General features: G+C 38.1%; 1 protein-coding gene across 7 annotated transcripts in view; it reads left to right on the top strand.

Annotated features, from left to right (window-relative positions):
• The window catches only part of CCDC158 (coiled-coil domain containing 158), a 75,547-nt gene that overhangs the window by 3,711 nt on the left and 51,500 nt on the right, over positions 1-20,336 (top strand). For 3 of the 7 annotated variants that reach the window (XM_037530187.2, XM_037530184.2, XM_037530188.2), the window contains exons 1-3: positions 6,653-6,766; positions 10,698-10,840; positions 17,402-17,619. In XM_037530187.2, the coding sequence (XP_037386084.1) occupies positions 10,771-10,840; positions 17,402-17,619 (288 nt within the window). In that variant the 5' untranslated portion in view covers positions 6,653-6,766; positions 10,698-10,770. Of the gene's footprint in view, positions 1-4,060; positions 4,104-6,652; positions 6,767-10,697; positions 10,841-17,401; positions 17,620-20,336 lie in introns of those variants that run through there. The other 4 variants (XM_054688061.1, XM_037530185.2, XM_037530186.2 and 1 more) reach the window with 3 other exon arrangements.

Below are 20,336 nucleotides of genomic sequence, written 5' to 3'. Positions count from 1 at the left end.
ATTGCCACCAGCAATATCATATTGAACCTCTTCCTCCACATCCCTAAAAACTGAATTAGAGAGGTTTTTGCTGGGAAGGAAAGGAAGAACAAAAAGAATGGTATAAATAAGAACAGAGCCCTGAAAATGCATAATAGTAGTAGTATAGTAGATCACAATTGGGACACAGTATGTATCAGGGGAGTAAAGGTGAAGGAGATTACTAGAGGTTGGCTGGGCCAGATTGTGAAAAGAGCTTTGAATGCTCGTCTTAGTTTAAGTCTTAGTCCTTGAGCAAGATGTGGCTTAATGTCTCTAATTTTATTTTTTATTTTTTTTAAAGATTTATTTATTTATGCATACAAGAACTAAAGTACAGGCCAGAAGTGTGGGGGAGGGGGTGAGAGGATTCACCAGAGACAGAATGGGGAACAGAACAGCCAGATTGACTGAAGTACACTGCTGAGGGGAGCAGTGGACAAGTCAGGAGAGGTCTGCTGCGCCATGTGGGTTGCTCCCTGGCCAGCCGGGGATCGAACTTGTGCTGCAGTGGCTGTGGATAGCTTCATAGGTTGTGTCTTAACCCCTTGCCCCGCCAGGGAGGCCTCACTGTCTCTGATTTTAAAGGAAACTCTTAAAATTGTAAGAAACTGAAGGTAGCTAATTTTTGAGGATTTTTATAGGTCTAAGAGTTGATTAGACCATGAAAGAACACAATGGGACCAAAATTAATTGTACACTCATAGGTTCCTTTCTTATGATTTATAACTAAAGCAGTGATAAAACAATGCCAAAGGTTAGTACCAAGGTGGGGGACAGGTCACTTTCCGTGGGTTCTTACCCATGTGCTAACAATTATAAGACCACTCAGGCTCATGGAACAACAACAATGGGTTTTAGTTAACAAACAGATGATTAGGGAAACAAAGAGTTTCTAAGGTCACAAGTGACCAGCTGTCTTACCCTAGGTAGTGTCCACAGTGTCCAGTGGTCCCAAACAAAAGGCCACTCATGAAAAATGGCACTATCCCATCAACAAGAGACTGTAGTTGGTGGCACAATGGTCAGCAGTGCACCAGGATCAAAATCACAGTGGTGGCTGGGAGGTGTTCACAGGTATGGCCTCTGAGGTGATGCTGCTGCAACTCACAGCAACAATCTAAAGGTTGAGCTGGATAGCACCAGACACCAGACCTGACAGCAACACAGGCAATAGCACCAGGAGGTGGTGACAGATGATCAGCAGTGGTATACAGCTCTCAAAGGTGACTAGCACCTGTCAGCAGTGCTAGTTAGCACTGGTCAGTGGTGCTGGTCAGCACTAGTCACCAGGACATGGTGTCAGAGACACCAGTGTTACTGTTCTTGGTGAGCTATTGGTATGAACCAATAGCACAATGACTCTCTGAGACAAACCTGATGGCATTCCTTGCATGCAGTATCAGAAGCAGGGCTGGAGGCAGGTGCAGTGGTCAGGTTTCTAAAAAGTTCTACAGAGGTCTGGAGTCGAAGAGATCTATGAAGATCTAGAGTCTGCAAAGCCCAACAGAAACCATCTGCTCGATACTTCTCTTCTTTTGACCTCATCTGCTGAATCCTTCTTTCTTTAGAGACCTGGAACAGAATCCTTTTTTTTCCTTTAGAAACCAGGAACAGAATATGAATCAAGGCTGTCTCCTTCCATGACTTATATCCTCTTTCAGGGTCCCTATCCTACAAGCCTGATTGGACCATTTTCAATCCTAAGCATCTGATTGGTGCTGGTTAGCACCAATAAATCACTTCCATTTTTCAATCTGAATAATTAATTCATCACTATGAATGAAAATGAGTTTGAACTTAATTGGTTCATTGAACTCGGACCTATTTGGTTTGTTTACAACCCAGGTGCCAGTTTCAAAAGGGGAAAGCCCAGTGCCTGCACAGACTCATCCTGCCCTGAAATTTGGGTATGTTCATGGGCTGGTGGGCTCTGAGGAGCCACAGCTGGAGTTGGCCTCACTGGGGTCAGAGCAGCACTGCACCCAGTGCCCTTCAGTGGGGATGGTGTAATAATACAAAGAGAGGGGAGCCTGCAGCAGCACTGGACATAGGTCCCAGCTGCTGCAGGGTGGGCTCTGCGGGGCACATACCATGTTGGCACAGTATTCTCTACCTGTGGCTTTAGGAAGCCACAGCTCCATGGTTGACCCAGAGGGGCCCAACAGTCCTCCTGACAGCCCTGAACCATGGGCTTCGGGGCTCAAGGGTTGCTTCTGCTGCTGGAGCTTGCTATGGCACAGGGGGTTCCCTTGCCACTGCAGCCCCAGTCGGGCTACATGCCCTGGGGAGACTTTCTGAGGGAACCACTGCAGCAGCCAGCCACTGCCAGCAGCCTGAGCCCCAGTGGAGCCCTTCACACTGGAGGCAGTGGAATGTCTGCCACTTCTGCCATTTTTAAAGTGACCTTTTAGAACTGTGGGCACTGGGGCCAGAATCACCAGCAAAGCTCTCTCTGCTGCTTGCGCCTGGGGATACAGCTTCATAACCACTTAAGTTGTCTTTACAGAGTTCAAGGATATTACAGAAATATCAGAGGCAACAGAATGTGATGACTAATTGGGTATGGAGTTTGACTAGATGAAGACTACATGAGAACTCAGAAATGTCTAACTTGGGAAGTGGGGTGGGAGAACACCCTAGGAAGTGGTTTTGGTGGTAATAGGAAGAGACCAGATTAGGAATAAAATGAATTTAAGATGACTGAGATGTTCAAGGAACAGAAATTCATTCAAATTTATCTACAGCCAAAAAATATTTATATAAAATAGTATGGAACATGCTGGACACAATGCAATGGTCCCTGTCTGACTTTGCTGTCGACTGAAATCACCTGTGGAAAGTCATCTTTGCTGATGATGGGAAATCATATAATATTGAAGTTGGAGAAGATTTTAGTGATCTCCTAGTCCAGCACTCTGCCCAAGAGAGAATACCCAGTGACAATTATCATCCCAGCAAATGCTCATTTATCCTCAGCTTGGACACCTCAGAAGGAAACCTGCTATGTATACATTCAAGTTGTTCTAGTTTTTAGAAAGTCCATCTCCAGCCTGAACTAGAATCTACCTTCATTAGTTCTAATTTTGCACATAGATTATTCATTTTCTCAATATGACAGTTGCTCACTTATGTCCCATTAAAATAATCCCAAAATCCCAGTTGATTATTATCTCAGCACCTCTGATTCAGATTTCTAGATCTATTTCAGAATCACCAGACAGAAATTTCTCTATCCACTCTTTTCTTCTTCGTCTTTTTTTTTAAGTTATTTATTTATATATTTATTTGTACAAGCACTGGGTACAGTCAGAAGTGCGGGATGGGGAGAGAATTCACCAGAGCAGGAGCGAGGAGCAGAATAGGCAGACTGATGAAGTGCACTGCTGAGGGGAGCAGCGGGCAGCAGGAGAGGTCTACACACCATGTGGGACCCTCGCCGGGGGCAGGGGATCGATCTGGCGCTGCAGAGGCTGTGGGCATCTTCGCAGCCCAGTGCTCAAACGCTGCACCACTGAGAAGGCCCTATCCACTCTTTTCTAACCAAGCACAAGAATAAGCAGCTGCCTCATAAAAACCATCCACACGGTAAAAAGCATTTAAATTGTCCAAAGACATGCAGCAGGTCCATTTAAGTCATTTTGGACTGGACCTGGTGAAAGGTCAGGTCTGGAAAAGTAGCTACAAGGAGCATTTGCTTATAGGTTTGATTGCTGCATTATCTTGATAATGCCAATAAGATCTGTACCAACAAAATTACCACTGGACAAACAAGTTGCATATAATCAAACGTGTACAATAGTACAGGCAAAGCCTAGATAAGTGCCATGGGCTACTAATTATAATTTCATATACAGGATAAACTCAAAGGGAAAAAATGGAAAGGTTTTGTTATTGCCATTGTTGCATGTGTACCTTGTCACACTGTCATGATCTCAAATAAAGAAAATAAATTTGTGAATTGAACTTTTTGAAAAAATAAATTTCAGATAATGAAGTATTATATAAATAAACAGATTTTAAAATATTTTATTTTTTTCAGGTGTTAATAGGATAAGTGAAAATAAGAATACCCAGATATTAAGGTATCTCGTTTTACTTTGAGTTGTATTTAAGAATTGTGAACATACACGACTGATGTATTAATCTGTTACTTCTATATTTCATTTACTTTAGAACCTGAAACCTTGAACTTGATGAATGCTTAGATTGAAATACAAAAGCTTAAGGGCTTTATCTCTGTAGTTTTCAAATTAAGCTTAGTGAAGCTTTCTGTATTCCTTAAAGGTGTCTCTGGGGCAGAGAAGAGGGTGTATAATTGGGTTCTAAAGATTTAAAGAAGGGCTTCCACTGCTTGAAAAATGTTTGAAAACCACAACTATGATCTCATTTAATAATGTTAGAAATTGAGGTTAAAAGGTATGAGAAGAATTACCCATGCTCTCACAAGTAACCTTTGACAGAATTAAGTTTTTTTGATTAAGTTTTGAGTTTCTTCCATACTGCCTTCCTACAAGACGGAACTGTGTGTGAGTAAAATATGATCATAAATAGTTTAGTTCCAAATTATAACAATCCCCTTTACTCAATGCACTTTGAACACTCTTTTCTGTTAGTTGACCAATATGAAATGTTTATCTTCTTTCTAGATAAATAGGAAAGATATGATCACTTATTATGGGTGACTTAGTATACACTGCTTAAGTTGCAAAATCAGTACTGTTTTTCATGATTTTCTATCCTATTGGGTGATACCATATACATATAGATTGAAGAAAGTACCAACTATACTGTAAGACCTGAACATGAATTAGATCAGTGAACTCTCACTCTTTTGAGGGAAACTCTGTATCTCTACCTTATAGTCCTATGGAGGTTAAAGATGGTTCTGAAGATCAAAAATCAAACGGGAATTGAATCCTAAGTTTCAGTGATATTATCTAAAGAGAAAGAATGTGATTGAGAAAGTAGACACCTAGAATGATATAAAGTTAATAAGCACTTAACAGTTGTTCGATTAATGAAAATAGTGAAGTGCTATTCAGTTTAAAGTATTCTCATTGTGTTTGTGAGATTGTACCAGCACAAGTATGTTGTTTTTGGATCAATCCTAGGGTACCCCAGCATTCCTCAAGGAAAACATACCTGTATACTGGTTCTAGGAAAGTATGGATCTGTTTTATAAAATCCCCAGTCTCAGAATAGTTCAGCATCGTAGGGACTTCAGTTATTAATAATGAATCCAGGAATCTAAATATAATGTACATTATAAATAATCTATACACAATTAAAGCACAGATGCTAAATCTCCTTTACTGTGGAGACATACAGTCTATCAAAGTTGTTATGGGAGAGGTCTCCCTTAAGTAACCACAAGGAACAAAGTCAAGGTGAAGAATGTGCACATCAGGGAATGTATAGGTGCACAGTCACCACGGTCTTTGGGTGCCAAGTGGAAAGGGATGAGAACCAGGAGATACTTTCTAAAAGCTCTTTGGCGCAACTGTATAACAAAAATTAATCTATAAACTGGTCTTTTCCAAAGTCCTCTTTTTGTGGTCTGTGACTTCAAAGACTTTTTCTGCAAGGTTCAGTCAACCAGACTAGAGTATTTACCTAGCTGTTCTTTGTCAGAAATTTAAGCCTCCTGAAGGAACCTGTTTATCCTTTTAAAACAGATAGAATTGTTCATAATAAGCTTTGGGCATGGTAGAAAAGGCCAAGATCTCATCTCTGTACTTTATTCAGAGACTTAAATCAAACACATGTAAGTTCATATTATGATCCCTCAATCAACAAAGTTCAACATTTTAATGATTTCATGATTGAGGTTAAAAAAACTTTTTCCTTGAAATACTTAATAACCTTTATACCTGAATATAAGAATATTGTTTTAATTCTTAGTGTCATGAAAGCAGAAAAGCATTGAATGATTTGACCAATTTGATGACAGGGTCATTCTGTAATAGTGAAAATCTGAATTACAAATTTTTTAATGCATATTCCATTATCCTAAGGTACTTAATATAACTAGTAGCACTGATTAAAGAAAAGTACTAAACATCTTCTTAACAAGTGGTTGCTTTGAAATTCTTGTTTAATTAATCTATGCTGTCTTTTTTAAACTATTAATTTTCTAATGTTCTCCACTGTGCTAGGACCAGTGGCTACCAAATTGAGTTTGTCACCTTCATCATCTCATGCCAAAGTAAACAAACATGGTATCCATATCAGAATATTCTAAAGAATATTCTCTCTTTTCCAACTTCTAGTTCCAGACGTGCTTATCTTGCTTTTAGGTACTATTTCCTACCTGATGCCAGTGTCTGTGGTATCAAACAGTGTGGGTTAGTGTGTGATTTTCCAATACTGGGCTATGATTCTACCTGTCCCACAAATCCCTTCATGTTTTGAGTTATCTGTAATTTATCATAACACTGCTCAGCAATTTGAATTGTCATACTGTCTTTCATCATTGCAAAGAATCCCAAAATTTATCATTTTAGTGTGTAAGCAAATTATACAAACTTTCTTCTTTGAGGTTTTGTTAAAATAGCCATTTTTTTGTGTTTAGAACATTTAAATTGCCTAGCAATTTTGAATAACATTCCGTGTGTTATAATTCTTTACGGAATGTCTCCCTACCTGCTGCTCATTTCCTAAAAATGATAGCAGGAAACATATTAAGAGAGAATTTATCTATTGTATTTTTGACAGATGACACCTCAGTAATTAAAAGGGAGAAACTGTGAGTGAAATAAAAAGGAATTCTGTTCATTAAAACTTAGGCTCACAGGTTCTTTTTTAGTTTTTAATATTATATGCTTCAATTATAATTAATGTAAAATCCTAAACAGTATGCCATTGTGATCTTTTTTCTTTAATTTCGATGGGCATTATCTACATCTATTTGGTTTTATCAAAAATTCAGAATTTCATTAATTTTCTTTTATCATCCTGTTTTTACTTTATGGATTTCTACTTTTATCTTTATTACTTCCTACCATATGCCTTCTCTGCTTTACTTTTTCCTACCTTTTTAACACTTAATTCATTTATCTTTATTCTTTCATTTTGTTTAAATACAAATTTAAAACTTAGGAATTTTCCTCTTTTGGTGCTTTAATGTATCGTGTTCTGATGGGTAGTGTTTTCATTAACATTTTTTAGAAAATCTTTAACTTCTGTTTGTATTTTCCTTATCACATAAGAATTGTTTCATAGAAGGCCTTTTAATTTTTGGATGGAAAAGTCTTATCTTTTGGGGTTTCACTTTATATTTCTAGTTTTATTACCTTGTGACCAGAGGGTGTTTTTTGGAACATTTCTACTTTATAGAACGTACTGATCTTTTGTGTACTAGAAAATGATGTTTGTGAATGTTCATTCCATTTGTGCTTGAAAGGAAGTTACATTATTATCAAGTGTACTGGTTAGATCTATATCCAAAAGATCTACCTGGGTGATTATTTAAATCTTTTATAGCTTATTTGTTTTTGTCTTTTTGACCTTTCTCATACTGTCCAGCCTGTTAAAGTCTCTCATTAAAGTGTTTCAAGTTCTAACTGCCATCTCCAGTAGTTTCTCTTTTATCTAAATGATTGCTATGTTTTTTGGCACATAGATAGTCAGAAGAATTGTATCTCTATTGTGGAAGGTGGCTTTTAACTTTAAGTGCCCTTTGTCTTACAATGCTTTTTGACTTGATCTGGTGTCAGGATTTTAACCTGTGCGTTATTATTGTGTTTGTTTGCCTAGCAGTGCTTTGTCCACCATTTTATTTGTATTTAATCAGTGCCTCTTAAGTGTGCCTCTAGTGTACAGCATAGAGAGGAGGGTATTTTGGTTTTTTTTCTTATCAAGAGTCAATTTGAAAATCCTTTTCTTCATAGAGACATGACTGTTAGGTTTGGTCAAAATTCTGTCGTATTATTATTACGTTATTATCACGGTAATGAACTTACGGAATATTTACTATGTTTATTTAGTGTTTCTTTTTCTTCTTAAAATTCTTTTGTCACGTAAAAAAAGTTTGTTTTTAATTTTAGTTGTTAGCCTTGTATTGACACTTTCATAGTGTACCTATAAACCCCAATTTTTTATTTTTGTACTTGATCTTAACCAAAAAGCAGAGAAGCTATTACTGGTCAGTTTCAAATGTTCTTTGACTACCCCCTATTACCTACTTTTCTTTTCTCTCTCCTCTCTTCCCATTTTTTAGTTACATATGGTCTCCTTTGTCACACGTATACTTACTGATTATTTTTCAATGTCATTAGCCCACCCAGATTTTAGCCTCAACTCTACATTTGAATATTTAAGTGTCCATCATCAGTCCTTTTGCAGATTTCCCGTTTCCCAATTTTTTTGGGAAAGACTTAGAATCTACAAAAAAGCCAGAAGATTTTCACGAGTTTTTAACATTATGCTGCATCTGCCGGTCATCTTTTGGTTGCCTGAGTGTCTTCCCCTCTAGTAGAGTCCTCAGATGAGCACCAGTGTAGAACACTTTCTGCTATGGCTTTCAATCTTTTTATTTTTTTATATAAATTTTATTTTTATATTCCCCATACAATTGCAACCCCCTTATTTTGACCCCAATCCCTCCCCTCCCCGCCCCCACCCCGATTTTCACTTTCTTATAGTTATTCATTTTCCTGGTCCCTTATTTAAGTTTTCTAGATTCCTGCTATGAGTGAGACCATGGCTTTCAATCTTTTGAAGCAGATCTCGGTTGACTAAAATAACCTTGGTTTGTACTTTCCTACATTTCTTGAAAATGCTGCTCCACTGTTGCTTGCTTTGTGTGTTTTTGGATAATTGGATGCCCATTCAATCCTCTTGCCTTTATAAATTATTTCACTTTGTCCTAGAGGTTTTAGGGATTTTTAATTAGTCTTTTAAGTCTCTTAATACTGTTTTTTATTGGGATGTGTTTCAGAGTTGATCATTTGGTCATTTTTTCCTAGTACAAAAAATGTATGGATTCAGGTTTTCCTTTATTTCTAGGAAACTTTCTGGATTATAGTTTTAAATAATAGTTCTGTTTCACTGTTCTTATTTTTCTCTCCAGGAACACCAATGATGTTTCACCTTCCTTGCCTGTTTTCTATTTCAACTGCTTCCTCAGTTTTTTCTGTTTTCATTCTCTGGGGTGTTTTTCTGATTTTCTTCAGTGCCTTTATTAAGTTTTCATGTAGTCTATTCTCCCTGTGTACTTTGTAGTTTGGTTTTCATTTCAGATAAAATTTTGTCTTTTTTTTTTTTTGCTTTCTTTTCTGACTTCAGTTAATTCTCATTTCATTTCTTCCTGTTTACTTTTTTTTCCCCATTTCCTTTCTCACCTGACTCAAGTGTGATGATGTTTCACATCCCCACATTTGGGCTTGAGAATATTTAGTTCAGTTTTAGAGTGCTGTGTTAAGGTTTCATACTTGTTTCTGGGGATTGGGGAGGAGCAGGTAAGTGGAAAGGGGTTCTGAGATATTTTTCATCAGCAGGAAAAATTTTATTCACATTTTATGATATTTTCATTGTAGTTTTTGTATGGTTTTTATGTTTTAGCTATCATTATTTATTTCGTGGTCAAGCTTCCCAGTGTGAGAGTGCCCTCTTCTATGCAGTTTTTTTAATGGATGGTGGTTTAGTCAGAGTGGCAGGGATAGAAGGAGCGTTGATATATCTTGTTTTTGTTTCTGTTAGTTCCTGAATTTTCCTTCCTCATTGCATGGTTTGCCTTTACTGCCATGTTTCTAGGGGACATCACCTCTTCTCTCCATATCTGATCCTCCCCCAGAAACACTGCATCCCTGAGGCTTTGGTCCACATACACTGTGAAGCCCTTACACCATTGTCAGGGCTGTGGGTTCCAACCTGTGCTTAGTATCTTGACTCTTACTGTTCACTTTTTTGGTTAGTTTGTCTCTGCTCCTTCTCAACCCTCTGACTTTGCTCCTTTTCAGTCTTTTCAGCCTCTCTTGTCCTATTACTCATACCGCAGGCTTGCAGTGCTGATAGATGAACTGCTTACAGATAAGATGAAGGTGTGAATTTGCTGTCTTCTAGTGGTGCTAAAAGCAAGGACCCTTATGGCTTTCTTTGTTCTCCATCTTGATTGTACAGTTGTTTTGGAGGATGAAGGGGAAATTTAGAAAGGGGCTACCACCATTGTGCTCCAAACCCAGAAGTCACCTCTTGGTCTAATCTAAAATTATGAACACTATTTGATATCCACTTATACTAATTATTTCAACTTATATCAATTATTTACAATTTTCTCATATTAATTATTTTCAACTTATATTATTTACAATTTGCTTATTTGTAATATTTTTTACTAGTGGGTGACTTTTTACTAAGGAGATATTTTGTCCTATTATTTGACAATGTAACTATGTGGGAGACTTAAGGGAAAAAAAACTCTGCCTCAAATCAGAGGACTAATTATTATAATTAAAATAATAGCTTTTGATTTTCAAATTGTCTTTAATAAGCTACTTGGCCCCTAAAATCAAGAATTTTTGCAGTAAGGTTTTATTCATTAATTTTATATAATAAATATATTTTCTTGGTGAAAAATTACTACTAAATTTTAAATATGAACAAATCAGCTCCTCTTCCATGAACTTTTTTTCCACATGATACCTTATTAACAAAGATTGAATCCCTGTCTTTTTTAGATAAGAACTAGAAGACCCAAATAGGGAAGCATTTATATTTGAAGATCTCTAAGAAGAGGTAGCAATATTTAATATGGAATCAAAAGCTTGTGAACCAAATAATGAAGATCTTTTATCAAGTAGTGGCATCACATCCAATGTAGGTACGTGTTCTTTATAAAACAAAATGGGAAAAAAAAATTAGAATTAAGCTGTTTTCGTGATATTTATCCTAGTCACTGTTTTTAGTGTTTTTTTTTTTTTTACCCTGTGCAAGGCACAGAACACAGTCATGAATGTTTACCATATTGTTTGTAACTCTATGATATCAGAAATTGTCTTAGTTTTTCAAAAATAGCACATCTGTTCTTTAGCATGTATTTACTTTTTTTGGTATCAAGAGCGCTTCTATGTTGAGGCACTGCAACGTGTTTCATGTTTCCCTAACGCCTTCTCTTCCTCCTGTGTTTCTTGGTCCTCTCTAAGCCAGGACTTTGACTTCTCATCCCTTACCTGCCCCACATCCAGTCAGGGACCGCTCCTTCTATTCTCAGAAATGTCTCCTAGATTCATTTCCCCTCTCCCTTGCCATTACCATTGTCCACTTTCAGGACTATATCACCTGACCAAATTATTTCAGTGGAAAGATAGCAGTAAGGAAAAGAGAAACAGGTAGAATAAATAGGTGGCATTTAGAGCAGGGAATTGGTAGCACACATACTGAAAGAGTTGAGAAGCGGGTAGGGAGGAGACAGATAAGCAACTGGAGGAAGTTGCTACCAGCGTGAGGGCAAGGAGGAGCTGTGACATGCCAGAGAAGTGGGAACTTAAACCACAGAGAGGTCTGCTTGGAGGGAGCTACAGCCACCACTAACTGCCAGAAGCCCATCTAGGGCAGGGGAGAGGGAGCAGTATCTCAGCTTCTCCTCTCCTCCTGCTTCTGGTCTTTCACCAGCACTTCCCACTGTGACTTTACCAGGAAAAGAGTTGGGAAGAGAGCCTGGGAACAGTAGTTATCTGCAACACACAGCAGAGAACAGGAAGGACAGAGAATGAACTTTCTGGCAGTCAGGTAAATGACCTTACGGTTCCCGACGGCTCTCCCCACCTTGTCCCTCTCACCTAAAGAAGTCATCCAGAATTTATTCTCAGTTATAGGTTTGTTGACTAGTATGCTTCAAAACCCTTATTCAAGGTGGCGCAGGCAGTTGAACGCAGCGCTGTGAAGCTGTCCGCAGCCTCTGCAGCTCTGTTTCAATCCTGGCGGGCCGGCGAGATACCCACATGGCGTAGCAGACCTCTCCTGGCTCTCCCGCTGCTCCCCTCAGCAGTGTATTTCAGTCAGTCTGCCTGTTCTGTTCCCCACTCTGTCTCTGGTGAATCCTTTTGCCTTCCACACTTCTGGCCTGTACCCCAGTTCTTGTACAATTAAATAAATCTTTAAAAAAAAAGACCTTTATGCAAACACCTTTATTTTATAAAGGCTTTTGTCATCACTATCACACCTGCCTACCTATTTCTCCTGCCCACTGCCTTCTGCTCTTCCTCCCCTCCCTGCCCCTATTCACTTTATCTCTCCTACTCATCATGGGCATAGCTTAGGACAGGGGCTGTCTCTCCCTCCTCATGTGTATCATCTTCCTAAATATTGAAAATAATTTCCTCCTGGATGACTCATCTAAGACCTTAGACTAGAGACTCCTTGACCTCTTTAGTTCTATTTTGACCTTTTGTCTAGCTCTCTACTTCCTTACCTTGGGTCATATTACCAAGAACTTTGAGCATCCTGTCCCCTAACCCTCTCACTCTTTCATTGCAAGAGTGCCTTTTTTTTGTGGCTCATGGACATAGTGATTCTCAACCAAGTCCCTTGTCAAAATCACTTGCGATATTAAACATTTAATGGTTTTGTTTTTAAATTCCCAAAGTGGTCCTGATACACAGCAAAAGTTAATAACGATTGCTTTAGATGCTTGCATTTTCTCCTCAATTATCAACCTCTTTCTGTCCTCATGTTTGTATCATTCATTATTTCAGCCAGTTACTTGCCAATACACTCAACTTCATTTTTTTTTTTAAGATTTATTTATTTATTTATTTATTTATTTATTTATTTATACAAGCACTGGGTACAGTCAGAAGCGCGGGAGGGTGAGAGAATTCACCAGAGTCAGAGCGGGGAGCAGAGCAGGCAGAAGGACTGAAGTACATTGCTGAGGGGAGCAGCGGGCGGCAGGAGAGGTCTGCGCGCCATGTGGGACCCTCCTCTGGTGGCCGGGGAGCAGCCGGGGATCGAATTGGCGCTGCAGAGGCTGCAGGCAGCTTTGCAACCCAGCGCTCAACCACTGCGCCACCGGGGAGGCCTTCAACTTCATTTTTGACCCTTGTACTTCTGTTGCACTCTGGCAGAAAAACCTAATCCTTATCAAGTTGGCTGCTTATACTAGGATACTGCAAGACTTTGTGATGTAAATGTGGAAGTTCCACCAATTTGCCACTTCAAAGTTGTAGTTTCTTCTCCCAGCTACCTTCTTGTTGCTGCTAAGGAATCTCTTTCATGACCTTAGCCATCTCTCTCTTCAATTCCACAATGCTTATTTTATAGTTATACCTACTACCTTCCTTCTCACTCTCAGGGAACATTTCTTACTTTCCAGGGAAAATACAAGGCCTCAGGCTGGGCTCTCTTACCTTCTCATATGCTGCCCCTATTAATTACTGTCTCCTTCCCTCATAGCTCAGTGGAGGAGGCAGCTTCTTCATTTGCCACTCATGCTTTGACCCCTTCCCCACCGTTGCCACCTTAACTTTCTCAGAGATTTGGCTTCAGAAGTATCCCCTCTCATTCTGATCTTAGTCTCTTCTTCTCCCTCTGCACTGAGCCACCACTGTAAACATGCAAAATCTCTCCCAACCTAAAGCCACAATTATACAAATCAAAACAACAAAAAATAAATCCTTTCCTCAGCCTTCCTTATCCCTTCATCCCTTCATTTAGAAAAGATAAGTCTGTATTTTCTGTCTTCACATCTTCACCATCTACTCACTCCACAAACCACCTTCTATGACTTTGACACCAGCATTCCAATGAAATCACTTTGCCCAAAGAGACTAGATTTTTCCCTCTTTGTTAAATCCAGTGAATACTTTTCTCCCAATATTTTACTTTGGATTTTCTCAAAATTGTAGAGAAATTGAAAAAGAATACATTGGATACCTTACATACATTTCAACTAGATTCATCAGTTGTCAACATTTTATCACATTTTATCTCTATTCCAACAATTTATATTTCACATTTCTAAAGTTGAGACATTATAATTCTTACCCAAAAACTGATTATATATCTACTAAGAATAAGGATGATTTCCTATATAACATTGTCATATTTAAGAAAATTACTGTCAATGAATACCAGATAAATTGTACTCATATTTAAATTTACCCAATTATCCCAAAATAAGTCTTATTTAGCTATTTTTAATCCAATCAAAAATCGTGAATTATATTTGGTTGCTTGGTCTTATTTTTAAATCTATAGCCATCCTCTCTCCTTTTTTTTTCCTTATGACATTGACATTTTAAGAGTCTGACCAGTTTTATAATATTCCACATTTTAGGTTTCTCTGGTCCTCATGTTTAAACTCATTTGGCTGGTATTTTACATAGTTGACGTTGTACACTTTTTGCATCATACGTTAGGGAATGCATAATACCAGTGCTAATTAAAATTGTATAATCCCCTCTGTAATTGATAAATAACCTGTCGGATGGTCCTTTGAGAACTTGTGAATGAATATGCTAGTACTAAATAACCTTCATCCAATGATTTTAGCATCACTTAAAGATTCTTGCCTGAATCAGCCATTACATTGATGATTTTCCCATTTTATAGTTATTCGCTGACATTCTTCAGGAAAGAATAACTATTATCACTACAGAGTCAAAGATTGTTGTTTATCTCAAATGCTATAATATATTGCAGTCACTATTATTTTTGATGTTCACTTGTATCAAATTTGGGCAGCTCCTTTAGTGGTCTCCTATGTCTTTTTAAAACATGAATTCTGCTTTATTGCTTTCTGGTAAGTCAGAGTGTTCCCAGCTCACATTCTCCTTTGCCTGTTCCCTCAGATTAGAAATCAGTCATTTCACTAATAAGTCCTCGTTCCATTTAGTCAAAAGTAGTATCTAGAGACCAAAATCTAGTGTGCATATTGCTACTGAGGTGCAGTTGTATCTAGGAGCACTCAATAGCGAAAGGTTGGATAGTTTTTTTTATCATAAGTTTATACCCATCACTCAAAATCCCTCCATTCCATCTTGCTCTCCCTTACAGTGAAAAACACCAGCATCCAAAAACTTCATTAATTCATTTTCTATTTTCTACAGCATATAAAAAATAGTTTCAAAATTGTATCACTACTACCACCATTAGCAAGTTACTTAGTAAATAACGTTCACTAAGGTCATGTACAGTGGGGATGCTCACAGTGTTCTAAAGATATTTGAAGGAACATAACCTGTGTGAGGTTATCAGCTTACTCTACACTAAGGTTTATTTCTGCTAATGTTCAATTCCATTTCATTATTTGAATGTGTATAATTTGTGTATGACTCAAAAGAAAAAAATTATAAAGGTATAGTCAGTAGATTTTGCTTCTGTCCCATCCTTCCCACTTTATTTCTACCCATCTCCATAAATGGATGATGTGGCAAGAGTGACGTGCACACACACGTATGTATACATTCTTATTTCTCCATTTTTACAAGGAGTAGGGAAATTAACCTCCACCTATTAAGGGGTATCAGAATTTGTGGACATATTTTAAAGCCACTACAATTTGCCCTCTGATCACAAATTGTTTTCATTTCTCATATGCAAAATGCATTTACCCTCTTCCTAAAAGTCCCCAGCAATCTTATCATAGCATCTGCTCAAACACCAGGATCTCTTTATCTAAATTAGATTCACATATGAATGAAGCTCCTCAGTTATATTTCCTTAAGTACAGTTCATTGGGTAGATTTCCTCTTAACCTGAAGACCTGTGACACCCAATACACAGTGGTAGGCAGGGCATGGTAACCACTACCCATACTTCTCTTCAAAATGGAGAAAACAGGAAGCATATGAGTCAATCACACTTCTGAAATCAAGCTGGGCACAGGGCAATCATTCCTTGATTAGGACTTAGGTCTAGGAATAATTCTATTTTTTTTAAAAAGATTTATTTATGCAAGCACTGGGTACAGTCAGAGGCATGGGAGGGTGAGAGAATTCACCAGAGCCAGAGCGGGTAACAGAACTGGCAGACTGACGAAGAAATACACTGCTGAGGGGAGCAGCGGGTGGCAGGAGAGGTCTGCGCACCTTGTGGGACCCTCGACGGGAGCCAGGGATCGAACTGGAGTTACAGAGGCTGCGGGCATCTTCGCAGCCCAGTGCTCAACCGCTGCGCCACCAGGGGAGCCCCAGAATAATTCTTCATGGTTCTTGGCTCTATTCTCTGGGTTCTTGTGTCTGACTTTGAATCCTTCCTTTCAGCTGAGTGATTTTCTTACCCTGCTCACATAGTTTCTGCTCCTCAGTCCAAGCCAACAGTGTTTCTTGCATATGATTCTCTAAAATCTTTGGCCTTCAAATCTTTGGCATTTCCTCATATATTCTTGATGCTCTTCTTCCCCACCCACTTTATACACTACCCCCAGATGATCACTTTGACTTCATGGATTCACTGGAACTTATCATTATTTGGATGTTTCTGAAACATAAAACCCAAGTCCTTGATGCTGCCTTTTTCCTGTTTTCCTAATTCATGCTTGGTTTCTATCACCACTGCCAGTGCTTTAGGGCAGATCCTTGCCGTTTCTTGGCTGCATAGTGGAAAGCCTTCTCCTACTTGGATTTTCTGCCTTCAGATTTATCTCCATCCAGAAGCCAGAGAATCTTTTCAAAACACAAATCTAATTACATTACTCCTCTACTTTCAAGTCCTTTAATGATTCCGAGATTTCAGGATGAAATCCAAACTCCTTGACATGATCACAAGGCCCTTCCTGATCTTTCTTAAATTTTCATTTTCATATCGAGTCATTAATTTCCTTTCATCCAGAATATGCCATATTGTCTCAAGACTTCTTTTCAGTAATTATGGCATTGCCTGGAATGTCCTTCCTCTTCTTTTGTTCTCCAGACTAGTTAATTCTTACTCATAGTTTAAGTATTGATCATCGTTAAATAACATTCCCTCATAAGTTTCCCCCTTTTTTGCCTTGTGATCATCTCTCTAAAAGGTCTGACCATCCTTTCATTTGTCTATTTCCCCATAAAAACTTGAGCAACTTTGGGGTTTAATAAAGGAATTGCTGGGCCTCCCTGGTGGCACAGCGGTTGAGCACTGGGTTGCGAAGCTGCCCGCGGCCTCTGCAGTGCTGGTTCGATCCCCGGCTGCTCCCCGGCCACCAGAGGAGGGTCCCACATGGCGCGCAGACCTCTCCTGCCGCCCGCTGCTCCCCTCAGCAGTGTACTTCGGTCCTTCTGCCTGCTCTGCTCCCCGCTCTGGCTCTGGTGGATTCTCTCACCCTCCTGCGCTTCTGACTGTACCCAGTGCTTGTATAAACAAACAAACAAATAAATAACATGCCTCTATAAAAAAAAAAAGGAATTGCCTAGGATATTTGCCACCAAATTATTTTAATAATAATTACTTCTTTATTATTTAGGTTCTTCAAGTCCATTTTTTATGCCATCTATTCGTGGAACAATAATTGAAAACACATCTTCAGCTGGGACATTGACACAAATTCCTTTTTTTCCTAAATATGAAGTGGAACTTGATTCTCATAGAAAAGTCATCCCTTACCCTGGAAAGGAACACATTGAACGTGTTTTGGAAGAATATTCACATCAAGTCAAAGATTTGCAGAGAAGACTAAATGAAGTGAGTTACATTCTTTTTTCCCAGTACTCAATATCATTTTGGGAAGACTGTGAGGCACATTGCCTTGGAACACGACCTAAACTTCCTGTAAGAAAAATTTAACAATGGATTTATTGGTTAAGTTTGTTAATTTGGACTTCCTTCCATTTTAGTGTTAAACATTGGACTGATGAAAAGTTTACATACCCATTTTTCTTTTTTTAGTAATTAGTATTAATACTTTGGTGTTGTGGTATACTACTATAATAATAATTAATTCAGGCTTGCTGTCCTGCTATTATGATACCTGGTTCTCTTTTTGAAGAACCAGTGGTAGAGAATAGGTTTTTTAGATATCTAAACAGTATATAGAAATTACCTATTAAAAGTTTTAGCCTTGTCTGCTCATAGCCCCTATATGTGCCCTTTATCCCAGCAATATCAAGCTACTTATTCTTCCCTGGATGCACCATGCTAGTCCAGACCTTCATACCTTAGCCCAGGCCATATTCTCCTCTCTACTTTATCTGCCTGGCAAATCTTATTATCTGTCAATTCAAGCATTTCCTTTTCTGATGCCTTTCCTTTGGATAACACTAGGTATGTTCTTTATATAGCTATTGCATTTCATGCATTTGTTCATTATTGTATTTAGTGTGTTTTATTGTATTCATTAACACATTATTCTACCTCATCAGACTGTGAACACTTTTAGGAAAAAACTATTACTTTATTGAAAGGTGAAAAGTACATAGTACTGTGTTATATACAGGGAATATAAAGATGAATAAGACAGAACTTATTAGGAGTTTATAAGTTTTGTAAGGGAGCTGGTACATAATAAGTGGTGACAATATCTTAGGATAAATGTACTAATAAAGATGGATGGAGAAATGGATGAAAGAAATACTGAGTTCCAGTAAAGGAAAGAAACAGTGCTTTAATTCATTTTCCTTATCCATCTTCTAACAGTATCTGACACTTCTCAATAAATAAATGTGTTAAGTTAGTAAATAAATAACAGAGCTCTTTGTAATGTCTAGCATGAAATTCCTATGCTACGAATATTGTACTAGGTACTAAAGATGCAAAAAGATGTGGTCCTTTCTATGTATACATTTAAAGTCTTATGGATGAGATATTTAAAATAGAAAATGGGGCCTCCCTGGTGGCACAAGGGGTAAAGATGCAATCTATGAGGCTGTCTGCAGCCACTATAGCATGAATTTGATCCCTGGCCAGGGATCTGCCCACAGGGCATAGCAGACCTCTCCTGCCTCACCCGCTGCTCTCCTCAGCAGTGTATTTCACTCAGTCTGCCTGTTGTGCTCCCCACTCTGTCTCTTGTGAGTCCTCTCACCCCCCACACATCTGGCATGTACCCCAGTTCTTATATTCATAAATAAATCTTTAAAAAAATAGAAAATGATGGTAATAATGCGATCTGTGTTACAGAGGAGGTAAGCAAAGATTCCAAATCCAACCAATATGTTCCTTATCTTGATGTTATACTATTCAATACAGGTGACCATTTTTCCCCCTCTTTAAGAACTCTTCTTTTAGTTCTCATAGAAACACGCTCTTGATTGCCCTTTAGCTCATTTCTTTATAAGTTTCTTATCCCAGTAAAATCCCCTATAGTCATAGTGATTTCCATGGCTTCTATGGTTATTTATACACCAATGAATATTAAGTTTTATTATTCTAGTGAAGATCTCTTATGTGGGCTCCATGCCATAATTTGTATACCCACATACCTACTTGATGTTCTACTTGAAATGTTTCTCAGGTTCTATAAATGGACAGTTTCAATTGCATACATGATCTTTCTCCCATCCCAATCTTCTTTCAGTGTCTCTTCTAACTATATTTTGTGCCATCTTTACAAATTGCACAAGGCAAAAGTATTCATTCTTGACACCTTTTCCTCTTTCCTGGCATCTACTTTAACACCAACTCCATCCAGTGGTCCTCGTATATATGTCTCAAGTCTGTTTGCATTTCTTTCATTAGCATTCAAAGTTCAGACTAATGTATTCATTCTTCCAGGCTATTAGAAAAGGTGAAGGGACTTACTTTTGGTGACGATATAAACATCAACTACAGAATCACATAGTATCCCCTTACATTTTTTTTTCTTGTGTAGCTCTCTGTTTTTGTTATTTCCTAATTGCCTCTTTTTCCTTGTCTATTTAAGTTTATCATCTCCTTATTTAAAAAAAAAAACAAACATAACTGTCACATAGGTTTTCTCTCAAATCCCTCTAACAACCGGGACTCTTCAGGAATCTTCTATCCTTTTTTTAGGGGAGATGAATTTCTCCTTTGGTCTGTTATGTAACTATTTTCCTGAGACTCTTACCTCTGCTTTCCTGGTTGGAGACATGATTTCCAGGATTCACTATTTTCTGCTTCCTTCCTGTTTCTTGATCTACTGCTTCATTTAGTGAAGAGCATTTTTAGAAACTTCCTCAGAGTATATGGCACATATACTTTGTGAATCTTTACATTCTGAGATTGTTTTAGCTGGGCAAAGTTCAAAGTCATTTTCCTCAATCCTTTCAAAATATTGTGCTCTTGCATTTAAAATTGCTCCTGAGAAGTAAATACGTGTACAATTCTTTTTTCTTGGTAAATTTTTTTGTCTTTACTTAATTGAGATTCATCTTTGAAAGCTTTAGAGTCTTCTGTTTATCTCTGAAATTCCACCATAATGTGCTTAGTTGTAGATTTTAGTT

The sequence above is a fragment of the Talpa occidentalis genome, unplaced genomic scaffold (assembly GCF_014898055.3).
Source record: "Talpa occidentalis isolate TD23 unplaced genomic scaffold, MPIMG_talOcc4v2.1 talOcc4.6, whole genome shotgun sequence".
NCBI lineage: Eukaryota > Metazoa > Chordata > Mammalia > Eulipotyphla > Talpidae > Talpa > Talpa occidentalis.
This window is presented reverse-complemented; position numbering and strand designations above follow the sequence as displayed.